Raw genomic sequence first — 27,175 nt, forward strand, 5'->3', positions numbered from 1 at the left:
CTAGGGACCACGGTAAGTTTCATTATATATTCTGGCATTTATTCAATTTTTGTTTGAACCAAAAGAGTTTCATTAGATCGCTGTATCCAGCACGGCATTCATCCGACCACTTTACATCAGTTGTCCATTTCTCATCTTGGAGAGTCCCCAAAGTCACGATGAGTATTCTGAAAAAGTCTCATTTGTGCACATCTTCTGGCTGCAGGCCCATTTCTTTGAGGTCTTTCTTGACATCAATGTACCAGGAAATAGCTGTTTTTGGTTATGAGTCAAAACTGTTAAAAATGAATTTTGTCTATTGAGAGTCAATCATCGGTTGTAGGTGACAATAGAAGTGAGCCCTGAATTTGTGTACTGTGTCCGTGATATTCTCTACCTTAGAGTAGATTTCTTGATTGGATTTTCTCCTGTGGACCCCGTTTTCATAGTTTGGGCCAAGTATGTTGGGGAGAACCTTTCTCTCTTTTTTGCTCTAACAAGCACACATTTCTGAAAGAGAATAAGGCATTCTGATGCACAGAGAGATACCGGCTTGACGGCAGAGTTGTAATGATAAAAAGTGAAGTCGTACTAAGCAATTTTTTAAATACGGTGTTTATATACATAGATTTCAGATGTGACCATTAGATTTCGCCATTATATCCAATAGGTCGTTAAAAGCGATGCCGCAATCAACGGTTTTCACGGTATACACATAGAGTACATTAAAATAACTAAGTCTCTGATAATTGTGTGCTTAAATATTTTTATTATGTTCATATGATTTATTATTTAAATATTTTTTGCTGTTTTTATAATTAAATACCTATTTTATCCCAACTAGAATATTCTCTACAGAAGAAAGGACAAGAATATCAACACGTACTGTATGAAGAAGGTTGATTTAAGTGATCCAATGTGGTCTCAAAAGAAGAAGAAGCATACGTATTCTGGCATATTTATTCATAAATACATATTCCCTATATTTGGAAATATATTCTACTTCTTAGGTGTCTTCTGCCCACACTTTCAATCCTTGGCAATTCTAGCAACTGGCTTCTCTGTTTCATCAGTGCACCCTTGTCTCTGAATTTTATTTCAGAGCAGGAATTCCCCAGTCATTAAGGGCAGCAAGGGGATGGAGCCATCAGAGACTCTTTAAGCCTCCTTTGCCCCTCCACTAGCCTGTACTTTAACAGGATATTTTACCTGAAATTACAGTGACTACCAAACATGTAAGTGTGTGGAGTTCTCATTTCATTGAATAAGGCACATCACAAAAGTGTGAAGAGTGTTGGTTCGAACCGTTTTGTGTGGGAGTTTGGAAAAGTTTTTAAAAATTATGGAACTGTATTACTGTAAGAAACCCGTAACTGCAGACATGCGTTCACAAGTTACACAACATTTTATGACAGCAAAACACGTAAAATGTGCATTGTTAAAAAAGGCGACACAATGATTGCTTTCCAAAATTCAAGATATAAAACCTGGTCCAGCAAACTGCCAATTCTTACAAAATATTTTGTCAAGCATTTCTTGCGGTTGATACATCACTTAACAAACTGCAGCATCCAGTGCTATGGGAAATGTTGGAGAAGTACATCAAATTTCCCCTCCCTGATGAGTCAATACTGCGTAAGTACTATTTACCAAGACTTTTCTCTGATACAGTACACAGAATTCATTGCAAAACTGGGAACAATGCAATATGGATTATAATGGACGAGACGACTGACGCACCTGGCCATTAGGTAGCTAACGTCATAGTTGGTGTGTTAAAATGTGATCCATGACTGTCATTTATATTGATAACGCTTCATCTTGAGAAAACTCGGTCATACACTAGCTAAAGCTTTTACCATACCCCGTAAAGAAACAGGACAAGGGTTGGACATACATACATACATACATACATACATACATACATACATACTGCACCCATAAGCGAATGTGCGTAATTAATGCATATATTAAATGTTCAATTTTTGCATATGAGAATACAGCAGTAGGCTGGGAAAAGATTACAGTCTAACAAAGCAACTGCTAGGCGCCGTTCAGACTGGAAAATAAATCTACAGAATACGTTTTAAGGCACGGACAGGATGTAGCTAGCCTGAGTGGTACGTCCAATTATGTTTTATGATACCGACAGGAAGTGAAAGCTTTCTATCCAGTTCCCACGTGAATCTGCACGCTGGAATGCACTTGACCCAGAAGAGTGAGTGAGACACGAATAATACCCATCATCCCTTAGCAGAAAATGGAAGAACCCAAACTACCAAGAGCACGAACGTCTCAGCCAACCACAAAATTGCAAATTTTAATGTCTTGTCATATCGGGAAGCTACAGCTAGTATTTCGCGATTTGGTGACTGAAGTAGCTGTAAAATATCGTGTCCTGACTTCCAAGTAATATTTAAGGATTTATTAGTGCAAGTGTGTGGTTAATCAGTGGCTAAATAAGAAATTTTCAACTTTACATGGAAATGTGGAATCACCCAGGAAGTGAACCGTCATGGCGGGAAGACGCCATGCTCTGACAGAAAATAGAGCCAGTGACGCACGACGTCGTAGAAATTAACCTGTGATCGTTTCTCATAACGCAATGTAACACATGAGTCGGACCGAAATTAGGAAGATTTTGAACACATTTTCTAAAATTCTAACCTACGGACACATGATAAATCGGTCCCAAGTGCAGAATTATTACGCCACATCCCTTCCACAGGACTATTTTCGAAGTAGGGGAGGACTGTTTACAAAAGCAAAGACACCAGGGTGGTGAACCTCAGTCTCAACCGCAGTCTCAATTGCAACCTCAGTCTTGTAGAAGATCAGTAGTCTCGTGGTAAACTTCAATCTCGTCGGAATTCTCAGTCTTGTGAAAATTCGCAGTCTTGTAAGAATCTTCAGTGTCTTATACAGTAGTTGAAATCCGAGTGAGTAATGTATTTATTCGTGAGAGCAATATCTTAGCAGAAATGAACACTTTGACAAACTTTTATTCAGCTTTAGATTATGCAGATATAATCAGGCAATTAAATTAATAAAATGACAATGGTAGTTATATTCTCAACACTAGTCATGAATGAACTTAAGGTGCTAGGACCGAGGTGAACATTGAATCTCGTCGTAACACGTAGCTGCATCACATTTTTCCTATTTCACGTGTAGCTCGTATATTTCGTGGAAAAGTCATATGTTGGAGAACGATTATTATAAAATTCTCCACATCATTGGGAACATTACACGTAATTTTTCCACACTCTCATAGAACTATTATTGCAAGTGAGATATTTGGGAGCAGAATTAGTCCAGCCAGTTACAGGGAGAAAACTTTGTTTTCATAATTGGAATACTGCCGCAGTTAGACCCTGAGTCCAGTGTCGTGGTCAGAGAAGGTGAATAACCAATAATCCTTTACACAAACAATCTGAGAGGAGTGAGAGAGGCAACAGCAGGCAGGTAGCGGAGTACAGACTTTCGACTTCATGTCAGGTGTTCAATGCAGTGTCATTGAATATTCTTCGCAGGAGTGTTAAAATGCGAGTGTTAATATAAATATGGACATGTGCAACGATATTGTGAAAATGCATCAAGTTTGCGTGTGTGACCTCTTGGATAACATCAGCTTGAAGATGAAATACTAAGTCCATCATGACGGGGTCCGGAGGATGATCTGACCTGCCTCCAGCACAAATAAGGTAAATGAGCAAAATGTAATCTGTAAACAAATAAGGCTATGAACTAGACGATGATCAAAATGTAGTTTAGAATTTTAGATAGGACTGTAAATAATTCACAGATCGGATAGTAATTATAAAATTAGGATAATAATAATAATAATAATAATAATAATAATAATAATAATAATAATAATAATAATAATAATAGATAAGTGTTAGCGTGTGTTATTTGCGCCGTTTTCTTTTAATGTAAGTCATTTTGACATGTGAGAATCCTATTTTACTAAGAAATTTACATACGGTAGTGCAGATTTTAGAGTGATGATGATAATAATAATAGTTGTGGTAAGGAGCGGTATTTTGCTGACATTTTGATTTTGTGGATGCTGCCATGTTAGTTTCAATGTTTATTTTTTGCTATTAGCGCATTAGGTTTATTATTTCATGTTCTGTAATTATTATTCAGATGACCATTTCCGGTAGCTCTCATAATTTGTATTTCGCGACGATGGTTGATACGCGAAGATTTAATTTCTTTATGTAACGTGGTTACACAGCTCGATAGCCGTGTTTTTGAGTGGCAATCTCGTTATTTCAGTTATTTAATTAGTGACAGGAAGCCATTGATAAGTTAGCTCTGATATTTTATAAGATGTGAAACGGTGGATGATCAAAGTAACGAGCCAAGTAATAGTAATATCCCTGATGTTCTGTGGTGAGAAATGGAAAATGTGATATTTGGACCATGTCATTAATTAATAGTGTCGTATAAATAGATGTGTGAACGACACAGTTATTTCGCCCGCCGGATACGAGCGAGGCCGTATTATGAGTTACTACGTCGAGAATATTGATGAATAAATAGAATTGAGAGATGAATTATTTAACCGAGAGTGTTAAATATATGACGACATGTGTTATGGTTGTAGGTAGAAAGCCGGTAGTGCTTCACATAGTTTCCAGGGAAAATAAATGCTCAGAAAATATGCAATCGAGAGCCCGAGATAAGTGGAGAACAGAGCGACTGATCAATGCGTGTTTCGACAGTCAAGTCTAATCATTGATGACATGTTATGCGAATAATTATTGTCCGTAAAGATTGAATTTTTTTTTTTTTTTTTTTTTTTTTGCTAGTTGCTTTACGTCGCACCGACACAGATAGGTCTTATGGCGACGATGGGACAGGAAAGGGCTAGGAGTGGGAAGGAAGCGGCCGTGGCCTTAATTAAGGTACAGCCCCAGCATTTGCCTGGTGTGAAAATGGGAAACCACGGAAAACCATTTTCAGGGCTGCCGACAGTGGGGTTCGAACCTACTATCTCCCGAATACTGGATACTGGCCGCACTTAAGCGACTGCAGCTATCGAGCTCGGTAAAGATTGAATAAGGTCATGTCCAGATATTTTGGTCTGAGGTTAGAAGATTGCCATCAAATTCACATAAATTTTGGTACTTGGATCAGGGTAACATTTTATGCTTCTTCATTACGCATATTTATTTATTTTTAAATTTTATTTGGCAGCGATATTTTGGGATCTAGATTTTTATTAGGATATCACTTCTTTGTATATTTTGTCACCGTCTTATTTTAAATCTGATACGTGAATTGTGTTTGATTTAATGTCTGTAAATAGAATATAATAGGTGTAGTCAGATTATTTTAATTTCAGTATTTCTTAGGAGCAGTGTTTCTCCATTGACATGCTCATTTCTGTAAATAAGATTTCATGTGTTAGGGTAAGAGATCATCGATTAGTTCATAGTCAAAAATATAGTAGTGGGATGCTCATATAAAAGGCAGTCAGTAATCACCAAGTCTTAAAAATCCACTACATTTCAGTTAGGCAAATGAAGCGATCTTTAATAAGTAGTTGTATCACAAGTGCCGTAAATGAATGACATAAATTATATGGGATCTGCCTCCATCTAGAGTTGGTACCACACAAATATGCGTGCACAATGAAAATGCAGGCAGCGGCAAACTAAGTAAAATTAATGATGTAAAGGGATCGCTTTCATTTGAGATGTAAACTTGAGGCACTTGGCCTAATTAATTTAAGTAATTTTAAGAGTCCAGGCTATCACAGTTTTAAGAGTCCAGGCTATCACAGCCAAGTAAATAAGGTTTAACAAATTAAATGAGTGGTGGTAGCACTCAGGTGTTCAGTTCAGTAAAAATTTCCATGTTTTCAGCCACAAGCAGTTTAAACATGTGGCAAAGATTATATAATGGAGAAAGTACAATGTTCATGGTTGTTTTCCTTTTCTCTCTTTTCGTTATTATTACACATGGTCAGTGTATTTTGTTATTATTTTAGAGTGGGGTGCTTCCCAAATGAATTTAAACATGGGTTAAATATTTGACATACACCTTAACGTCAATGTCAATTGGATGGATTAATAAATCAATTAATTAATTACTGAATTTATTGTGAGATGACATTTTTAAGGTATTATAAATCATTCATTCAAATGAGACTATATTTCTGACCAGTGTTTAAATATGGTCACGTCATCGTCATGGAGACATTGGTTCGATGTAATTCAGAACACTGAAATTTAATCGACATTCAGTCGAGATTCATTAAGGCAGATAATTAATTTACTGTAATGCAGATCTTTCAATTGTTTTTTAAATTTTAGTTTCATTTCACCTATTTCATTTTACACCAGTTTACTTTCATTTACATTTTGCATATTTTTGTTAAATAAACCATTTTATTTATTTCAATTTTAATTCAGTCTTTGGGTACCGTTATTTAATAGTTTAGTTTACCCCATCTTTCATTTCCTCACCCCCCGATCTACGTGTGGCCCAGTAACCCGAGGGATCTACGGACGCACCACCCTTGAGGAAGAAGAGTCTACATGCGGCGGGGGGTATATTTTTAAATGTCATTATTTTTCAGGAGCAGCCGGCGCACATATCAAGAAAGAAGACCACCGCATTTGGGTGCCTTTAAAAGGGCACAATACATACATAGAGTATATACTGTACCAAGATTGACTGGACAAAGTATTTCTCAAGTAAAGTGCATTGCGGATAATTTCGAAGTATCAGCGAGTGTATTAACAGAGTTCAGAATGACTCTTACAGAAGCGAGTCTGTGTGTGTTTGTGTAGGTGTGTCAGGAGCGAAAAATAATTTACTTTTGACGTCAGCATATTTAAGCGCTCTAGTAGTATTATAAGAAAAAACAATCAGTGCTATGAAAGGTTCGGAAGCGACCTCTTCTTCTACTCTTGACAAAAAAATTAAAAAATAGCACTCGCACGCCTTTGTATCGTGCATCTGCAGTTAAGTGCTGGAGGATTCAGACACTGCGGCAAATGCTAGCTTGTTAACTGGAAAGCATGTCTGACGGAACATTTTTGCTGTGGACTGGTTTATTCAAGTAGCTGGACATTTCAACCATATAATTATAGTACAAATTTAAGAGCATATTTCGGAAGCCTAACCCTCGAACTGGTAGCTGACGATAGATCGGCAGGTGTGTGCCTATCTCAACTGCTGCTGACGACTGATCGTCAGGTCTACTTTACCAGTAAATACAGGTAGAAGATTTTGCAAATTTTTTCCGTTAGATGGCAGCATTCATGAGGCATATTTTCTCCTTGGAATGTGGAATGTTTTTGTGTTAAATACATCCATTGAAGTGTGATATCTTTGAAACAAATAAAAGGTCGCAATTCGTACAGCTTTGAAACACGTGCTGATTTTGTTATGACTTGTTTCCATTGTTTACTGTGTGTTATGCACACACGATGGCTACAGTTTCAGATTTAAATGATGAAGATATTGTAATAGAATTAAATGCATCTGTAAAATCAAGGCCTACTGCAGCAGAATGGATAAGTGTTGTGCCACCTGAGGTAGGTTATGAACACCCACCAGTTTAGAGTTCCATCACTACTGTACATTTTATTGAATAATTCCTGAAGTAATTTAATGAATTAATGAATTAATTTTGCTACAAAATGTATATTTTTAAAAGTTTCAGAAAAACTGATTAGTCATTTATATTTGATGTGTAAATAAAAATTATTTTTTGATTTTTTTGAGGGGGCATTTAAAGGGGTAAAAAATTTAAAAATATATTATACTGAAGGTAAATGAAACCCACTTTTCATATAGCCCAGTTATTGCTGAATGCTTCAGTGTATTATATGTGCATATTCTGTGAATAATACATCTGTCAGAGTGACGTACATCAGGTACTGCAAATGTGTGGTGCACACCCACAGGTTAGAGCTATTTCAACTACCAGTTCAAGGGTTAAGCACATATTTTCCACTTCTTAAGCACATAAATAAATATTTATAATTAACGCTCCACTGGATGAAATTTTCTATTTTTCTTCTTAAACTTTCGAGTTGGAGCGAAGAACAAAGTTCAACAGCAGAAAACCTTAGTCGAATTAATCTCATTTTGTAAATAATTAAAATATCTGTGAATTTAATTATCCAAGCTCGAATAATATATTTTTCGTATAGCATCATGCAGATACAGATTCATCACAATGTGCAGCCATCTTGATTCTTATAGCTGAGTCCCAGATAGGAGCAGAGACAAGGGCTTCAATTTCCACTCCATTTTCGGCTAAACTACAGAAAATTTCTCCAGACTGTATATAAACGAAAGTCGTAGAACAAGTTTCCAACCCAACTTCAGATGAATGTGCAATGTGCCACATACATTTAAACCAAACATTTATCTGACTATCGTGGTATAGGCCCTTAACAATTTTAATGGCAAGTGAGTCATTTAAAAGAAATTCCAGATATTGCACAGTTAATAAAAAGGTTCAAATTTTTCCAACAGAGATGTCTGAATTCCTGACAGTTAGGAAAAATTTGGACATTAGATAGCTCCACCTGCAATGCATATCATCTGAACCTTGTTCTCACCTGGACACACTGTAACGCAACTTTGCAACATAAATTATTTTGGCATAGTATATTTGCATCGGCACAGTTAGAAAAATAGGATGATTCCAAAGCAATGGTGATAATATATCACCAATTTTTCTAACAAGGTTGATGAGACCAAGATTTTTATGTGAACAAAACAGCAATGGGCAGAATGATAGGAAGCAACACTGGGGGGGGGGATAGGAGATGTTTTCCGTGGTAGGTACCAGAAATAAGAAAAGGACCATCATTTGACAACTCGGATAATGAAAAATATTAGACAATTGACTTTGTATTACACACACAGATTAACATGGGATTTTAAAAAGTCCAAGAGATAACATAGATGAAGACACTAATGCATTTTCCTACTTTCATTAAAGACCACAAAGTTCGAACAATTAAAAGAAAAGAAGAACTGCTACCCAAAATTTTCTTACAGATATTAGAACGATTTACACATGCCGTAGACGTATAACATTCCTTTTTAGGATTACAAGGATAAACTTTTCATAAGGCAATATTTTAGCATGACAACCCTAATTATTGGCCACAATTTTAAAACTTAACACCTCCAGGGTGTTTTACAAAACTCTAATAATCCAAGTAAAAGAGGGACGGGAGGGAAAGGAGGAAGATGAAAAAACAACAAGGATAAGAGAGGAAATAAAAATAGGAATCAGACTGCGCAAGCTTAGAGAGAGTTCATTCACCCATTACTGTCCTTATTAAAAGTTTGAACATATCATGTCGATGGTGGTCATCCTTAGTCCAAATTAAAGATTTTCATCTTCATTTCATGACTTGAATATTTTAAGTCCGGAGAAAATCGAAACAGTTAAGGCACTAAATAAGGCCTTCAATAAGTAGAATGAATAAACAGGCAGGTCGCCTGAAAGGGCAAATTTAGTTTTTGAAAAATAAGAAGTGAAGTGTTAGCTCACCCAGTGTGCGACGATACGATGTTTCCAGTTGGACGGAAAAGACTTGCGCTCCATACGGCAAGCCGCACAAGGTCAGTGGCCCCTCCACTTATACACACTGTATACAATTTGATGCCAGGCTGGTGAGACGAGCAAGGCTGGGCATTATATATACGCAAGGAAGCGAAGCCTAGTAACTTCGAGAAGTTTTAGTTGACATAGCAGATGACGTAGGCCATAGAATGTAGACACAGAGTGGCAGTCAGTATGCAGTGAGGCACGGGAGGGAAGAGACAGGTGAGCACAAAATATGATTAAACCATTAATATATATAAACATAGATGACAAAAGCAGGTTATAACATTTAAAGTAGAAAACAGATGATGCAGTAGAAGCGTAGATATTGCCGGAGTATGTAGAGATGTGGATGCAAAGATATTCCAGAATGCCGTGGTGGAAACGTAGACACAGAGGTTATAGCAGGAGCACGTTACAACACTAAACCTCAGTTTAAGTGTTGGGGAAGTAGACTGATTGCTGAACTAGGTGAAGGTCGAGATGCATGATAGCATTCATCTGGTAGCTCAGGTCGTATTTGAAGAGCCGCCATTCAGTTTCAGCTAATCGAAAGTAGCAGTGTTCTGATGGTGGGAAATCTCATCGTAGTTCTGCTAAGCCTCTGGCCTCTCCCTAGTGAATCGAATTGCTGCCAAGTTGTACCCCATGTAAATGTATTTGCAGATGTACTTGACAGACTTAACAGATGTGCACACTTTGACAGTGATATGGATTTGGTAGCGACAGAGCAAATGGCGATTGTAAGGCACGGCCTTCTAACATGTGCAGTGTTTGCATCGTGATGGCGATACTAACGGTAGCCATTATCAGACTGGAGAGTTGTGCTGATGAAAGTCTTTGGAAATGATTTTAAGCACATACTGTCAACTATACATGGGCAGAAAGGGTTAATCTCGCTGCACAGACTGTGCATCATGTGAGTCGTAACCAACTTGTAAAAAATAAATAAAATAAAATAAAATAAAAAATAAAAATAAAAATCAGCTCTCAACAAGTTGTCAATCTTTTCCCCTTTTTGAATCTTGTCATCACTGTCAACAGCAAGATGTGACAATGAGGACAATGGGGTTTGTCACTCTTCTAAACATCTTCTTGACGGCTGACTTCTCAGCGAACATTCGCACCATCAAATCTGGATGGTAGCATTTCCCATCTCTGTACTCAAGCTGGTCATGGATATCTGGCCAAATGAGGTTGCAGGTGAAGGTAATGAAGAAACCAGACTTTCCAAATTGTCTCACCAAATCCATAGTGTCTTGATACTTCTCAAACATGTTGCAATGAGAGTCTTGGAACAAAGATGGAAAAATGACCATATGACTGATGGCTGCATCATCGTCAGCAGATGAGATATGAAGTTTAGATAAGCTTGAGATTGGATCCGAATGAAACTTCTGTTAGCAAATCGAGTGGGGGTAAAGCATCACTGTGGGAATTTTGGTGAACATTGGGTAACTCCTCTGGGACTTATTAAAGGAACAACAATGCCCGTTAATGCTAAGAGTTGCATGGCTCCGACAGACCCTTTCCTGACATTGGATCCAGATGAAACTTTCTTTGCATATTGAGTGGGGTAGTGAATCACTTTGTGAATTTTAGTGAATATTGAGTAACTCCTCTGGGTCTTATTAAACAAAAAATGATCCACATTAATTAGTTTATTTCTCCTGGAATGTGAATTCTATCGACACTTTTTACCTAGTAAGACACAGTTTTTCCTACTGTTCCCTGAACATGTCTATTCTGTGTTTGTTAACCTTAATCCTAGAATATTTTTGAAATCCCCTCATTGGCCATCAGAAAGAGCCTTTCATAATATTTCTACCCATACACCGTTTAATTATACAACATGACAAAGTTTAGACACCCAATGAATAAAAAAGAAGCTTACCTCCTGTAACTGAGAATTGTCTTGTGGAATATGCACAATCTCCTGCTTTTCAGAGAGTTCCTTTTTCATTACTTCAAGATCATTCTTCAATTGATTAATTTCTTGTAGATACTTAGCAGCCTGTGAAACAGAGCATCATTTTTAAAGACATATAATATAAATAGATTTCTTTTTTGCTAATGGTTTAATGTCCTACTAACATCTACAGGTTACTGGTGACAGTGAAATGAGAAATTATGGAACATTTTCTTCAGGTTTGCCAATGGTGGGGTTTAAATCCAGTCCTCCTGAATGCAAGCTAACAACTACATTTTATGTCCGACTCGTTGGCTGAATTGTCAGCGTACTGGCCTTTAGTTCAGAGGATCCTGGGTTCGATTTCTGGCTGGGTCAGGGATTTTAACATTCATTGGTTAATTCCAATGGCCCGGGAGCTGGGTGTTTGTGCTGTCCCCAACATCCCTGCAACTCACACACCACACATAACACTATCCTCCACCACAATAACACGCAGTTACATGGCAGATGTCGCCCACCTTTATCGGAAGGTCTGCCTTACAAGGGCTGCACTAGGCTAGAAATAGTCACACAAAATTAAACTACATTTTATGTACTGTGTAGCCAATTTTGTTGGTATAAATAAATGATAAATAAATGACAACAGAGGCAAGCCATATGAATGACTTCTAGATATTATTACTTCATGCTTTCACTATGTCTTATAGTGAGTTTCAAAGAGTTTCCCTTTCTTTCATAAATATTCTCCATCTAATACAGATGCTCACATGTGATGGATGTGCTTAAGACTGGCTCCTCAGTTTAAGTGAATCAGAAGGTGTTATTCTAACGTAATACAATAAGTGGTGCACAAGTTTGTGATACAGTGTTGAGTCAAACCAGCAAACTTCACTCCTTGTAACAATCATTTCATCAATATCAAGAAGTATTTTCTCAAGCAATATTGGCTGTGGTAGTAGTAAGTGCAACACCAGTGACCTGAGCAGTGCGCCAACCCTGCTGAAGAGACAGTTAAGAGACAGTTTTCAGATTATCAGTTCTGAAGGCTGCTATTCTCCATTTTAATCAGAGTAATACCATACCTGCGTGTGTATAACTCGCCACCGCATATATCTCACACTCCATTTTTAACATTTGAAGTTTCCTGAGCTGGAAGGTGAGTTGTTTCATTACATTACAGAGTTGCAAAATGATGGCTTTAGTATCTCGCATGAGATGCTAAATTTCAAAGAGCACAAACTAGCAATTGAAGGAGGAATCAGCTGTTTGGATCTGAAAGTGAGCTGGGGTTGGATCCGTAGATTCATGACACGAAAGGTATTGTATCTGCAAAGGCGAATATCCCTCTGTCAGAGAATGCCAAGCGATTTCAGCGACAAAATCGCCATGTGATAGCAATGCGGAAGAAAACAATTACTTCTTATCTCAATTTGGCAATGCAGCTCAATCCTGAATAAACTTCATGCCATGCAACACCACCATCAATAAGAAGGGAGAATATAGAGTGCTTGAACGTACAACTGGGTGTGAAAAACAGTGTTGCACTGTCATGCTAGCAACAACCACATATGGAAGAAAATTGCCACTGCTCCGATGCCCAGCAGGCAAAATTAAGAGGCTGTCAGTTGAACTCGTGTGTGATTGGGTTATACGAGCATGGGTTATAGTGTCGACAGACGTTATTGTGAAGACTTTCATGAAAACGGCCGTCGCATATGCGATGGACGGAAGTCAGGATGCCGCAATATGGGACGGTGACCAGAATGATGCACGTGAGCATAGCTCAGAGATTGAAGGCAGTGACAATGTATAGGGCAAGTATGCCAGTTGTCTCGTTTCAAAATAGTCTAATGCAAATTTTATGTTTGTTTTTTCAGAAATACGATCTTTCGCACACAAATCCCCGCATATATCACACACTGAAAATGTTCACACTTATTTTTTGTCGAAAAAGTGCGAGTTATATGCGAGCAAATATGGTAGTTTCATATTGAGTGGAGATACTATCATTAAGAAACCAGATGGAAGTAAAATTAGAATTAACCGGCTCAGTGACATTCCTAAGGGCAGAGCCAGCAGCTAAATGTAACAATTCACTGAACTGAGAGCACCTAACTACACGTTATATTCATAGATTAGTCAATAATTTATCTCTCTCAGTATCATTAGGTTTTATCTTAGTAGCTCTAAATTCTTAGATGCCGTGTTGCAACGTCTAGTTGAAAAAATGATTGCTAGGTTAACTGATAGTATTGACTTTAACAATAAAATCATTACTGATCTAAAGGCAGAACTTAGTCAAAGAGATCAAAAGATTCCCTGAGTTGCAACAACAATTAGATGTGCTGAATTCCAACTCACACAAAGAGGTTGAATCAATCAATCAATATATGAGATGGAACAATGTGGAAATCCATGGTGTGCCGGAAGTACATAATGAAGATGTTTACAGCATTATCAGTAGCATAGGCGCGGTGATCGGATGTGACATGAATAAAAATGATATTGACGTCACACATAGGTTACTGTCCAGAAACCCAGCGTTACCGAGGCCGATAGTTGTGAAGTTTGTGAATAGATGGAAGAGGGCCAAATTGTTCAGCGCCAAGAAAAGAAGCCCACGAATTTCATCTCGAGATATTGGTATTAATGCTGCGGACCAGCCGATCTATATAAACGAACACTTAACTCCCAAAGCAAAGGGACTCTTGAAGAGGGCAAAGGACCTTAGAACAAGAGGATTTAAGTATATATGGTCCAGAGAAGGGAAAATATTTGCTAGGCAAGATGACACCTCACAGGTAGTACCCATACAGAGCATAAAGGAGATCTTAAAATTAGTATCGGCGTAAATAGGTTATGTTATTCTTTGTCTAACGGCATGAATTATCTAAAGATGAATACTATGGGTAACTTAAGATGATTCAGAGATTCAGTTAAATGATCAAGAAGAACTAAAACAGAAAATTCATAGCACACATTCTGTATGTTAATGCTCAAAGTCTTCGTAATAAGTGGCCAGAACTGTGCATCCTAATAAAACAAACTCATGCGCCTGATATTATAATAATTGTGGAAACATGGCTATATCCTGAAGAAGAGAAATATTTTATGCTAAATAACTATGACAGTTATTTTTGCTCTAGAAATTACAATAGGGGAGGTGGAATTCTTATCTATATTAAATCAGAGCACCAAGCCAAAGAATTATTGTCAATTAACTGTATAGAAAAACCATACAATATACTATTAATAGAAATCAGTGGGTTTCAAAGGGAAATACTTATCTTAGCTTGCTATAACCCACATTATAAATTCAGTAAGTCCTTTCTAAGTGAACTTGAAGAAATATGGAACAAGAATTGTGGGCACTTTTGTGTTACAATTGGGGATTTTAATATTGATAAAATATCACAAAATCAGCAATCTATTGAGTTGAATAAACCAAGAGAATGCTATGGCCAATTGCCATGTAATAATATATACCCACTAGAGTACCAGAAAAGAGTTCTACACTTTTGGATCATATTTATATTAATGGACCCTGTAAAAAAATTGTGTATATTGTTTACAGTGACTTCAGTGATCACAGTGTACTGGTCTGTGATCTTGACATCCCAGTAAGAGATAGTAGTAGTATTTTTAAATATTCTACCACAACACACACCCTAAAAATAGATATTACAAGCGCCAGGAAACTTTTATCTAAAAATCCTTTGATACTTGATGCTAATGACAACTGTGAAACTATTGTTAATAAGTTAACTAATCTCTTAGCAGAAGCCAGCATATCTAGTTTTAAGAAAATAACTGAATCAAGACATAAAAACTCAGGATGTCCATGGATGACTTCTGAACTCCTCAACCTCATAAAATATATGGGAAAATCAAGAGACAGCATTATAGGTTGGGAAGGGGATGCCAGTATGTCTCAGAATATCTAAAAGATGAATATAAAATACTCTGTAATAAGGTCACTAAACTCAAAAGAAAAGCTGAAAGTTCTTATTACAGTAACACGTTAGTTTCTAGCGAAAATCCATGGAAATTAGTTAACAAGATACTTCAAACAACAAATAGCAACAATAGAGATATTCAACTAAAAAATCACCAACCCCTGTGATATTTCAACAACATTAAATGAATATTTTACTAGTATTGGTCAGGATCTAGCTGTTAATTTTCCTACAACCAATACCAGTAATCCATATAGTTATCACACAGCTCCAAGAAATTCTTTATTCTTGTATTCAACTGACAACGAAGAAGTAGCAAGTATGATAAAAGAACTAAAAAAGTCCAGTAGTTGCGCTTGTTATGGTTTAAGCAACACAATTCTCGAACAATTATCAACCAAATTAGTTCCATATATCACTGCATTTATTAACAAATCGTAAGCTGAAGGTACAGTTCCAACCTTGTTAAAAATTGCCAAAGTTATACCCATCCATAAAGGCTTAGATAAATTAGACATACACAACTACAGACCAATCTCTATCGTGCCCATTTTAGCCAAAATATTAGAAAAAATTATTAAAATACAATTACTGAAATTCCTTCTTTAGAATAATTACTTTTATAAATATCAGTATGGCTTTATTCCAAATTCAAGCACATACAATGCTGTTGAGGATATTATCATTAGACTGCAGGAAGCTCTTGATTCACGAAAATTAGCTTCTGGGTTATTTATAGACTTAAGAAAAGCCTTTGACACAGTTGATCACGAGATCGTGATCAGAAAACTGGAAGACGCAGGAGTAAGAGGTGTAGCGTTGACCTGGTTTAAGGATTATCTCAGTTCGTTTCATATAAAAATGCTAAACGTTTATCTCTTCTTATATCAATTGGAATTCCTCAGGGTTCAATATTGGATCCAATTTTATTTCTAATATTTGTGAATGATATAGGCTCCCTCCTCCTCTGCGAACCATGTGACCTTGCCGCGGTGGGGAGGCTTGCGTGTCCCAATGATGCAGATAGCCGAGCCGCAGGTGCAACTATATCGGATGGGTATCTGTTGAGAGACCAGACTAACGAATGGTTCATCGAAAGGGGGGTAGCAGCCTTTTGGTAGTTGCAAGGGCGGCAGTCTAGATGATTGACTGATACGGCCTTGTAATAATACTCAACATGGCTTAGCTGTGTTGATACTGCTACACAGCTGAAAGCAACAGGAAACTACACCTTTAACTAACTCCCGAGGACATGCAGCTCTCTCTGTATGAATGATGTACTGATGATGGCTTCCTCCCGGGTAAAATATTCCGGAGGTAAACTAGTCCCCCATTCGGATCTCCGGGTGCGGACTACACGAGAGGGGGCGATCATCAGGAAGATGGATACTGACATTCTGCGAGTTGGAGCGTGGAATGTTAGAAGTTTGAATTGTTGTGGTAGGTTAGAGAATCTGAAAAGGGAGATGGATAGGCTAAAGTTAGATGTAGTTGGTATAAGTGAAGTACATTGGCAGGAAGAACAAGATTTTTGGTCAGGCAACTACCGAATTATCAACACAAAATCAAACAGGGGAAATGCAGGAGTTGGTTTAATAATGAATAAGAAAATAGGGCAGCGGGTAAGCTACTATGACCAGCATAGTGAAAGAATTATTGTCGTCAAGATAGACACCAAACCAATGCCCACCACAATAGTGCAGGTCTATATGCCTACTAATTCAGCGGATGATGAAGAAACCGAAAGAATATATGAGGAGATAGAAGATTTAATACAATATGTAAAAGGTGACAAGAATCTAATTGTGATGGAAGACTGGAATGCAGTGGTAGGCCAAGGAAGAGAAGGTAGTACAGTAGGAGAATTTGGATTGGGACAAAGGAACGAAAGAGGAAGTTTGCTGGTTGAATTCTGCACTGATCATAATTTAGTCCTTGCCAATACTTGGTTCAAACACCACAAACGACGGCTTTATACGTGGACGAGACCTGGAGACACTGGAAGGTATCAAATAGACTTCATTATGATTAGGCAGAGATTCAGAAACCAGGTGTTGGATTGCAAAACTTTCCCAGGAGCAGACGTGGACTCTGACCACAACTTCTTGGTCATGAAATGCAATCTGAAGTTGAAGAAATTGAAGAAAGGAAAGAATGCAAAAAGATGTGATCTAGACAAGTTGCAAGAAAAGAGTGTGAGGGATTGTTTCAAGGAACATGTGGCACAAGGACTAAATGAAAAGGCTGAAGGAAACACTATAGAGGAAGAGTGGAGAGTCATGAAAAATGAAGTCAGTAGGGCTGCTGAAGAAATGTTAGGAAGGAAGAAAAGATCAACTAAGAATCAGTGGATAACTCAGGAGATACTAGACCTGATTGATGAACGACGAAAATACAAGAATGGTAGAAATGAAGAGGGCAGAAAAGAATACTGGAGATTAAAGAATCAAGTGGATAGAAAGTGCAAGGTAGTTAAGGCAAAATGGCTGAAGGAGAAGTGCAAGGATGTTGAAGGCTGTATGGTCCTGGGAAAGGTAGATGCTGCATATAGGAAAATCAAGGAAACCTTTGGAGAAAGGAACTCTAGGTGTATGAATATTAAGAGCTCAGATGGAAAGCCACTTCTAGGGAAAGAAGACAAAGCACAAAGATGGCAGGAGCATATCCAACAGTTGTATCAAGGTAAAGATGTAGATAATTTGGTTCTGGAACATGAAGAGGCTGTTGATGCTGATGAAATGGGAGACCGAATTTTGAGGTCAGAGTTTGACAGAGCTGTGAGTGACCTCAATAGGAACAAGGCACCTGGAATTGATGACATTCCCTCTGAATTACTGACTGCCTTAGGAGAAACCAGCATGGCAAGGTTATTTCATTTAGTGTGCAAGATGTATGAGACAGGAGAAGTCCCATCCGATTTTCGGAAGAATGTTCTTATACCTATTCCCAAGAAAGCCGGTGCTGACAGGTGTGAAAACTACCGCACCATTAGTTTAGCATCTCATGCCTGCAAAATTTTAACATGTATTATTTACAGAAGAATGGAAAAATAAGTTGAAGCTGAGTTGGGAGAAGATCAATTTGGCTTCAGAAGAAATGAAGGAACACGTGAAGCAATCCTGACTTTACGTCTGGTCTTAGAGGATCGAATCAAGAAGGACAAGCCCACGTACATGGCATTCGTAGATCTAGAAAAGGCATTCGATAATGTTGATTGGACCAAGCTATTTATGATTCTGAAGATGATAGGGATCAGATACCGAGAACGAAGAATTATCTACAATCTGTATAAAAATCAGTCTGCAGTGATAAGAATCGAGGGCTTTGAAAAAGAAGCAGCAATCCAGAAAGGAGTGAGGCAAGGCTGCAGTTTGTCCCCTCTCCTTTTCAATGTTTACATAGAACAGGCAGTAAAGGAAATCAAAGAAAAATTTGGAAAGGGAATCGCAGTCCAAGGAGAAGAAATCAAAACCTTGAGATTTGCCAATGATATTGTTATTTTATCTGAGACTGCAGAAGATCTCGAGAAGTTGCTGAATGGTATGGACGAAGTCTTGGGTAAGGAGTACAAGATGAAAATAAATAAGTCCAAAACAAAAGTAATGGAGTGCAGTCGAACGAAGGCAGGTGTTGTAGGAAATATTAGATTAGGAAATGAAGTCTTAAAGGAAGTAGATGAATATTGTTACTTGGGTAGTAAAATAACTAATGATGGCAGAAGTAAGGAGGACATAAAATGCAGACTAGCACAAGCAAGGAAGAGCTTTCTTAAGAAAAGAAATGTTCTCACTTCAAACATTGATATCGGAATTAGAAAGATATTTTTGAAGACTTTCGTGTGGAGTGTTGCACTGTATGGAAGTGAAACATGGACGATAACTAGCTCAGAAAGAAAGAGAATAGAAGCTTTTGAAATGTGGTGTTACAGAAGAATGCTGAAGGTGAGATGGATAGATCGAATGACGAATGAAGAGATACTGAATCGAATTGGTGAGAGGAGATCGATTTGGCTAAATTTGACGAGAAGAAATAGAATGATAGGACACATCTTAAGACACCCAGGACTTCTTCAGTTGATTTTTGAAGGAAGTGTAGGTGGTAAGAATGGTAGGGGTAGACCAAGGTATATGACAAGCAGATTAGAGCAGATGTAGGATGCAATATTTACGTAGAAATGAAAAGGTTAGCACAGGATAGGGCTGCATCAAACCAGTCTATGGACTGATGACTCAAACAATAACATAGGCTCCTTAAAATAACAAGGACAATTATCTCTTTTTGCAGATGATACAAATATTTTCTATGTTGGTACATCTGCTAAAGAACTTGAGGTAAAAATGCAGTATGACATTAGCTTACTACAAACCTGGCTTACAAACAATAGACTATCCATTAATCTTAGCAAGACCAACTACATGATTTTTCACAAGCCCGCATATGCAACTCCTCTTGATCTTACATTAACATTCTTCAATCATCCTTTACCAAGAGTACAATTTACTAAATTTCTAGGTTTAAAAATAAGATGAAATAATTGACTGGAATGAGCAAGTTAAAACCATATGCCAAAAAAATAACTCCAGCAATTGGAGTGCTTCACAGACTAAGATATAATTTCAACTATCAGTTTTTAAAATCTATGTATCATGCTCTCATTGAAAGTCACCTGACTTATATGATTCATGTTTGGGGATGTTGCAATAAGGAACTCTTTGAGAAAGTTGCCATTTTACAAAAAAGAGCACTAAAAATACTTTTTAATTTATCATCCTTAACATCTACAGATGATTTGTTTTGAGAAAGTTGCCATTTTACAAAAAAGAGCACTAAAAATACTTTTTAATTTATCGCCCTTAACACCTACAGATTATTTGTATAAGAAATGCAGACTTCTACCACTCCACATTTTATGTGATAAAGCTTCAGCTATGATGGTATATAAAATTAAGCATAATTTGGTTCATACAAACACCATCTGTATTAAATTCTGACATACACTCATATAACACTCAAGGAGCAAAGAGAGTCCATACCGAATTTGTAAAAACTAGTAAGTATGGTTGTAACTCCTTATCACACTACTCTGTGAAGGTGTACAATGCTCTCCCAAAACATATACAATAGGCAACAACAATTTCAAAATTTAAACAAAAAATAAATAATCAATGGACAAAAAAAATGAGCAGTAAATCTTACAACCAAGTAATGTACAGTGGTATTATATATTTTTATTTACATTTGTAAGACTGTAACGTCTTTAGAAATAAGCTATTATTGTATTGTAAATATTTTGTAAACTCTGCCAATATTTAATCTTGTATTGTGCCGTAAGAGCCTCGGCTCAGGTGCCCTTTCTTGAGTAAAAAAAAAAATTGATTAATTATTTATTCTTGTTTAGCTTAGTTAAACTTTAACTTGACAACTAACGGGACTTGCTTCTCTGACAATAGCAGGATTACTCCCCAAGTCAGAGACACTAGAAATAACTCTCCTACCCTTTGAAAAAGTGTTTCCCCTCTTTTCTCTCCCAGTCTAGTGCAACCTTGTGGAGTGACACAAGGTTGGTGGAGCCCAGCCACCAGCCCTCGGGCGCTTCCGGGAAACCCTCATCCTCTCTCAAGTAGAGACCTACCACATGCCAGAGTCTCCACACATTCATATGACCTTCACATAGCACACACAAATGTACATTCTGTATCTGCTCACTTCTATGAACTGAAAGAAATAATCCCAGACGTTTTTGATATAACCCTCTTGTCTAAAAGCTGACTCACCCAACTGACCCCTTCTAGGACATTCATCATACTGGGTTTTACTCCTTCACAATGATACGACACTATAAATGTGTGGTGGAGTGGCCTCATCATTAAACATACAATAATTGCATGCTCAGATAACCAATATAGACCAGTGTTTATGCTATTTGAAATAACTCTAGCACACCAGAAATGCACATTCTGCATTGTGTACAAACCTCCTAATATCGGATATAGAGGATGCACAGTTAAGAGCTTTGCCACAATACCAACATGTAATTATTATGGGCGGCTTTAACAGTGATTTACAGAACAACAATAGCACTGAAGCTTGACAACATCTAAATGTTATATGACTACAATAAAGACCGTTCCTATGCATCATACACACACGTCTCACATGACAATTGATTTAATGATTAGTCAAGAATCAAGAAACTTTATTTGCCATTGACCATTACAATGAAATAGGCTTCAACTGATAATAATTTAGTACTTAATATTAATAAGGCTAAATGAACAAACACCTTTTATTAAAACTTAATACTAACATTATGCATTTTTAAGAATTCAGAGGTATTATAAAATCAACCAATCATACATTTTCCTTTTAAAATTACTTAAACGAGTGGCATATGAGTAACAACACAGTTAAGGTTTCACCTATTCAATACAAAATATTTTAAAATTACATGGAACTAGTTTCGACCCATCTGGGGGTCATCATCAGCCACATCAAAGCAAAGATCACTCTTGACGAAATCCTAAGAACATGTTAATTTTAACAGTAAGATTATTATGGAATAACAAGTGAATGTGGTAGATGAAAAGAGATGTTAGTATGGGACAGGTGAGTAATAGCTAATAAATATACAAGGAATATACATAAGAGGTTTGGAACAAAGTATAAAAGGGGGCTTAATGTAAAAATTATATAATCATGGAAAACAGTAAGTCCTTATAATGAAGAATGCAATGTGAAATGACACATATAAAATTATATATGGCTTAGGAAGAGTGGAGGTGGTTTAGGAGGGGAAGAGGGCTTAAGGTGGGGTTGAAGGGTGCGGGAGAAAGGGTAATTGTCTCGGAAAAGTACCTTTGATTAAATTTAGGATTGAGTTTTGGTTGGCTGCATTATTGTTTCTGAGGAAAGTGATGAATAGATCGAAGAGTATGTTGGGTTTCTCTGAGATTTCATTGAGATTGTGACTGGCGTTAAAGTATTGGTCTAGGTGTATGTAGTAATTTTCCATAATGTCAAGTAAAGGGCCCTTGTTTGCTAATACGAGGATGTCCATGTCTTGTTCGATATTGGTGAAATTATGGTTATAATCTTGCATGTGTTGGCCGATGGCTGAAAACTTGTTGTATTTTATTGTGTTAGTGTGCTCGTGGTATCTGATATTGAAGTTTCTACCGGTTTGCCCGATGTAGGTTTTTCCACAGGTGTTACATTTGATCTTATAAACTCCTGATTTTAAAAAGCTGCTGGTCCTGTTGATGTGTGAAGTATTGTGTAAAACGTTCATGCTCTTATAGCTGGTTTTGAAGGCTATTTTAACGCCCTGTTTCTTAAAGATATTGGTTAACTTGTAGATATCATTGTTGAACATGAAGGTGGAAAATGTTAGAGGTTTAGTTGTTTCTTTTTTGAGGGTAGTTTTTGGGCGATATTTATGTTTATTGATTATCCTTTCTATAAAATGGTTGCTGAAGCCGTTGAATTTTGTGATTCCGCGGATTGTGTTGAGTTCGTTCTTTAGATTTTTCTTGGACATAGGTATGCTGAAGGCTCGGTGAACTAGGCTGTTGTATGTGGCTCATTTGTGGGACTGGGGGTGCACTGAATCTTGGCGAATGGTGGTGGCCGTTTGAGTGGGTTTTCTGAATATTTTATAACTGAAAGAATCTGAGTTTCTAGTGATGGTTAAATCTAGAAAGTTGATTTTTAGATTTGATTTGGATTCTAGTGTGAATTTGATCTGAGGATCAATATTGTTGAGTCTTAAGAGGGTGGTGGATGCGTTAATTGATTTCTCATTCATGATTACAAAGACATCGTCAACATATCTGGCCCAAAAGAGAATGTTTTCAAATTCATCGTCAATTGCCAACACATGCAAGATTATAACCATAATTTCACCAATATCGAACAAGACATGGACATGCTCGTATTAGCAAACAAGGGCCCTTTACTCGACATTATGGAAAATTACTACATACACCTAGACCAATACTTTAACGCCAGTCACAATCTCAATGAAATCTCAGAGAAACCCAACATACTCTTCGATCTATTCATCACTTTCCTCAGAAACAATAATGCAGCCAACCAAAACTCAATCCTAAATTTAATCAAAGGTACTTTTCCGAGACAATTACCCTTTCTCCCGTACCCTTCAACCCCACCTTAAGCCCTCTTCCCCTCCTAAACCACCTCCACTCTTCCTAAGCCATATATAATTTTATATGTGTCATTTCACATTGCATTCTTCATTATAAGGACTTACTGTTTTCCATGATTATATAATTTTTACATTAAGCCCCCTTTTATACTTTGTTCCAAACCTCTTATGTATATTCCTTGTATATTTATTAGCTATTACTCACCTGTACCATACTAACATCTGTTTTCATTTACCACATTCACTTGTCATTCCATAATAATCTTACTGTTAAAATTAACATGTTCTTAGGATTTCGTCAAGAGTGATCTTTGCTTTGATGTGGCTGATGATGACCCTCAGATGGGTCGAAACTAGTTCCATGTAACTTTAAAATATTGTGAATATATTTTGTATTGAATAGGTGAAACCTTTACTGTGTTGTTACTCATATGTTATTCTCAGTTCAATACGGACCTACAACATGAAATTTATAACCCTTAATTAAACAAGTGGACCGTGCAGAATGTGGTAAGTTATTAAATAATATTAAGCAACTGATTTTATGTGAGCAAGCAGGTTTTGACACCCTGTGAATTGGGATGTCCATGTCTACTTTGCCCCGAGTATCATGAAGGTGAATGTTTTCCCTGGTACTGAATTCATTTATGTTGTTTTTAACATATGTCAGAGATATAAATATACAATTTATAATTGTCCCTATTTTAAACTTAATGAAGAGAGGTCGACAATGGTCAACTGCACCAGCCCTATACATTGTGCGGACAACCGTTTTCTGTATACATACATCATCATTATAGACCGTTATGCCTTTCAGCATTCAATCCGCAAACCTCTGTGAATTTACTAAATGTCGCCACAATCCTCTTTTTACAACTAGTGCTGTTGCCTCATTTAGTTCTATACCTCTGTATTTCTCTGTATTAGAAGAATATTATATACGTAAGAAGAATGCCCCCATAATGACAGTCCATAAGTAATGTGTGACTGGAAGAGACCAAAATATGCCATCCTTGGGTAGTCACTGCTAACTAAAACCCTCAATTTCCATATCAAAGAGGCCACTTGTGATATATTTTTTTTTACAAACATGGTCAATGTGTGTTTCTCACTGCAAACTGGCATCAATATGAAAACCCAAAAGACTGGCTGACTTTCAATATCTTTGGATAAATCTAGTGTGAGAAATTGAGTTTTTCCTGATTGCACAATGGCCTATTGGATGAAAACCAATGCATTGCAGTTGCAAGAGCTTCCTGCGACATCTGATGCAAACCTGAGATGCTCTGGTGTTTTGTAATTACTGTATCATCCGCATAGGATATAAGAGCATGAGCTGTGACATTTTGCGGTGAATCACCGATTGCCAGAATTAATAAAAATGGACCAAGGACAGAGCTCTGTGGCACACCAGTTGTACCTTCCTTCAAAGTGAAATACCTATTTTTAATCCAGACAAACTGGTATCTGTTATTTAAGTACGACTTAATTATGTGCAGTGAGGGATACTTGACATCATACATCTCAAGCTTTGCAAGTAAAATTTCATGATTAACCCCTCAGCCCCGACCTCTATACGTGGTATAGACCCCCTTTTCTTCCGTAGCCGCAGACCTCTATATGTGGTATAGACCCATACATGGTTTCGCATTTACGGCTATAGCGCGAAGAGTTTTGGTGTTATGGATATGCAAATTGTTTTGTTTCCAAGAAGACATTTTCGGGTTTATCAGTGTTCTAAATAAGCATTGAAAATCGTTAAAGTGTAGCTGCTTTTGCAAGGATAAGTATATGTCAATTATGTCTGAGCACCAATCCCTGCTTTTTTAATAGTCCGTTTGCTTCATTCTTTCCCACAGAATAAAATAAAGAAATGATGATCTGAGAAGTTTGTCTTTTCATGTGATGTTCTTTGCTCTAATTTTGTATTAAGAGTGCGGTTTATTTATTATATTTGTCTTTATTTCTCACCTTGTAGTCTTTTCGTAACTCTCTACGAGTACTCTGTATAGGCATCAGTTAGTGCTGCTTTCTGTCATACGACACGAGAAGCAGTTGTGCATGCATACCTGCCAACTTTTAGCAACCAAAAATAGGAAGATTTTCTAAATTCTTGGATTTCATCACATATATTCCACCACAGTCTACGTGAATAAAGGTCAGGATAAAAGATATATCTACAGTTACAATGCGAATTGACCATTGAATTTAAAATCTAGAACTTAAAAAAACATAAAAATGGTTATAAGAAAATGTACCTAATCACTCTCATTTATGACACATACGAATTTATGTCACACCGACACACACAACAAAATGCATAAAATACCGTGTTTTCTCGCGTAATTAACGCACATTTTTGACGAAAAATACAGGCAAAAACTTCGGATGCGTAAATTGTTCAAGGAATTCAGATATTTACAAATTATTTACAATTCATTTTCATTTAAAAGATAAGTTACACAAATATAATATACACACAATTGGTTCAACTCATTTGCGATTATCGTCATTTGGCGTAAAATTCCTGCGCGAGATTTTTTCTGAAAAGTCAAATAGGGCACATCAGCTAAGTTAGACACGTGGGTTTGAAGTACCGACACAAGAAAATATTCTTCTCATTACGAGCTGACAATACGACCTGAATGACATACCATAACGGCAAAAAAAAAGAAAATGTCCAATACGAGAAGGGCCGGGCATCGAAGGAGGGACTCTGCTACATTACCCCCAACCGTTCGTATCCAATCTTGTACGAGTGACGTGTCCATCCACCCTTTTTCTTGAATACGAACGTGGATCAATCGCGGAAATTTTGCTATAGGCATTGTTTTTCGTTTTAGAACAATGTAAGGTGCAAGCTTTCTGCCATCAGCTGTTACAGAAAGCATTGCAGTACCGGTACATCGTTGCTGTTTTTTTGCTTCCGGTAGCGCATCCGATAACACTGCATGTACCTTTCTTATCGACTGTTCGACTTTGTGGCATATGGAAACTGATTGGCGTCTGACCTCCGGTTCCTATAAGGGAGATCAAATATTCATTCACTTTACGCTTCTCAATCACAAAGCGATGAAAATGGTTGAAATCATTCGTCATTTCTCTTCGTAAAATTAATCAAGCCTCGGCTAACTTTGAAATCCGAGACACTGATTCCATGTGGCGCGACTATCTATCATTCTTTAAAGTACAGCATTTCGTGAGAAACGGCTTATCCAACATTGCGCAACAAAATCATATATTTAAGCACTTGCGGAAACTTGCCGCTTTTTGGTCCGCGAAATGCTTTGCGAGACTCGTTGGCCGCTTGAAGTGCACTTCTGTTACCGCGGTAGCGCACGTTTCATTTGGACACTGAATACTTGCTGCCCGCTGCTCTATATGTTTCGGCGTAATTGATCACCGCGAGTTTGTCTGATGCAGTATTACTCCAATGCTGTGGACTGACAAACAATTTTGAGATCACAGAGTGTCCCGTATCCGAAACACTCGTAAAACTAGTGCAGTAGCATTTCCTGACTGCTAATAACAGCACGTTGCCCTGTGTTTGGAATGCCCGCTTTCGCAAT

The 27,175-nt window shown here is 37.3% G+C and overlaps 1 protein-coding gene across 1 annotated transcript in view; it reads right to left on the reverse strand.

The window, feature by feature from the left end:
- LOC136885730 (leucine zipper transcription factor-like protein 1) overlaps positions 1-27,175 on the reverse strand; it is a 219,344-nt gene that overhangs the window by 73,026 nt on the left and 119,143 nt on the right. Inside the window, exon 5 of the mRNA XM_067158469.2 lies at positions 11,469-11,588. Within this exon, the coding sequence (XP_067014570.2) occupies positions 11,469-11,588 (120 nt within the window). The remainder of the gene's footprint in view (positions 1-11,468; positions 11,589-27,175) is intronic.

The sequence above is a fragment of the Anabrus simplex genome, chromosome 1, assembly GCF_040414725.1.
Source record: "Anabrus simplex isolate iqAnaSimp1 chromosome 1, ASM4041472v1, whole genome shotgun sequence".
Classification (NCBI taxonomy): Eukaryota; Metazoa; Arthropoda; class Insecta; order Orthoptera; family Tettigoniidae; genus Anabrus; species Anabrus simplex.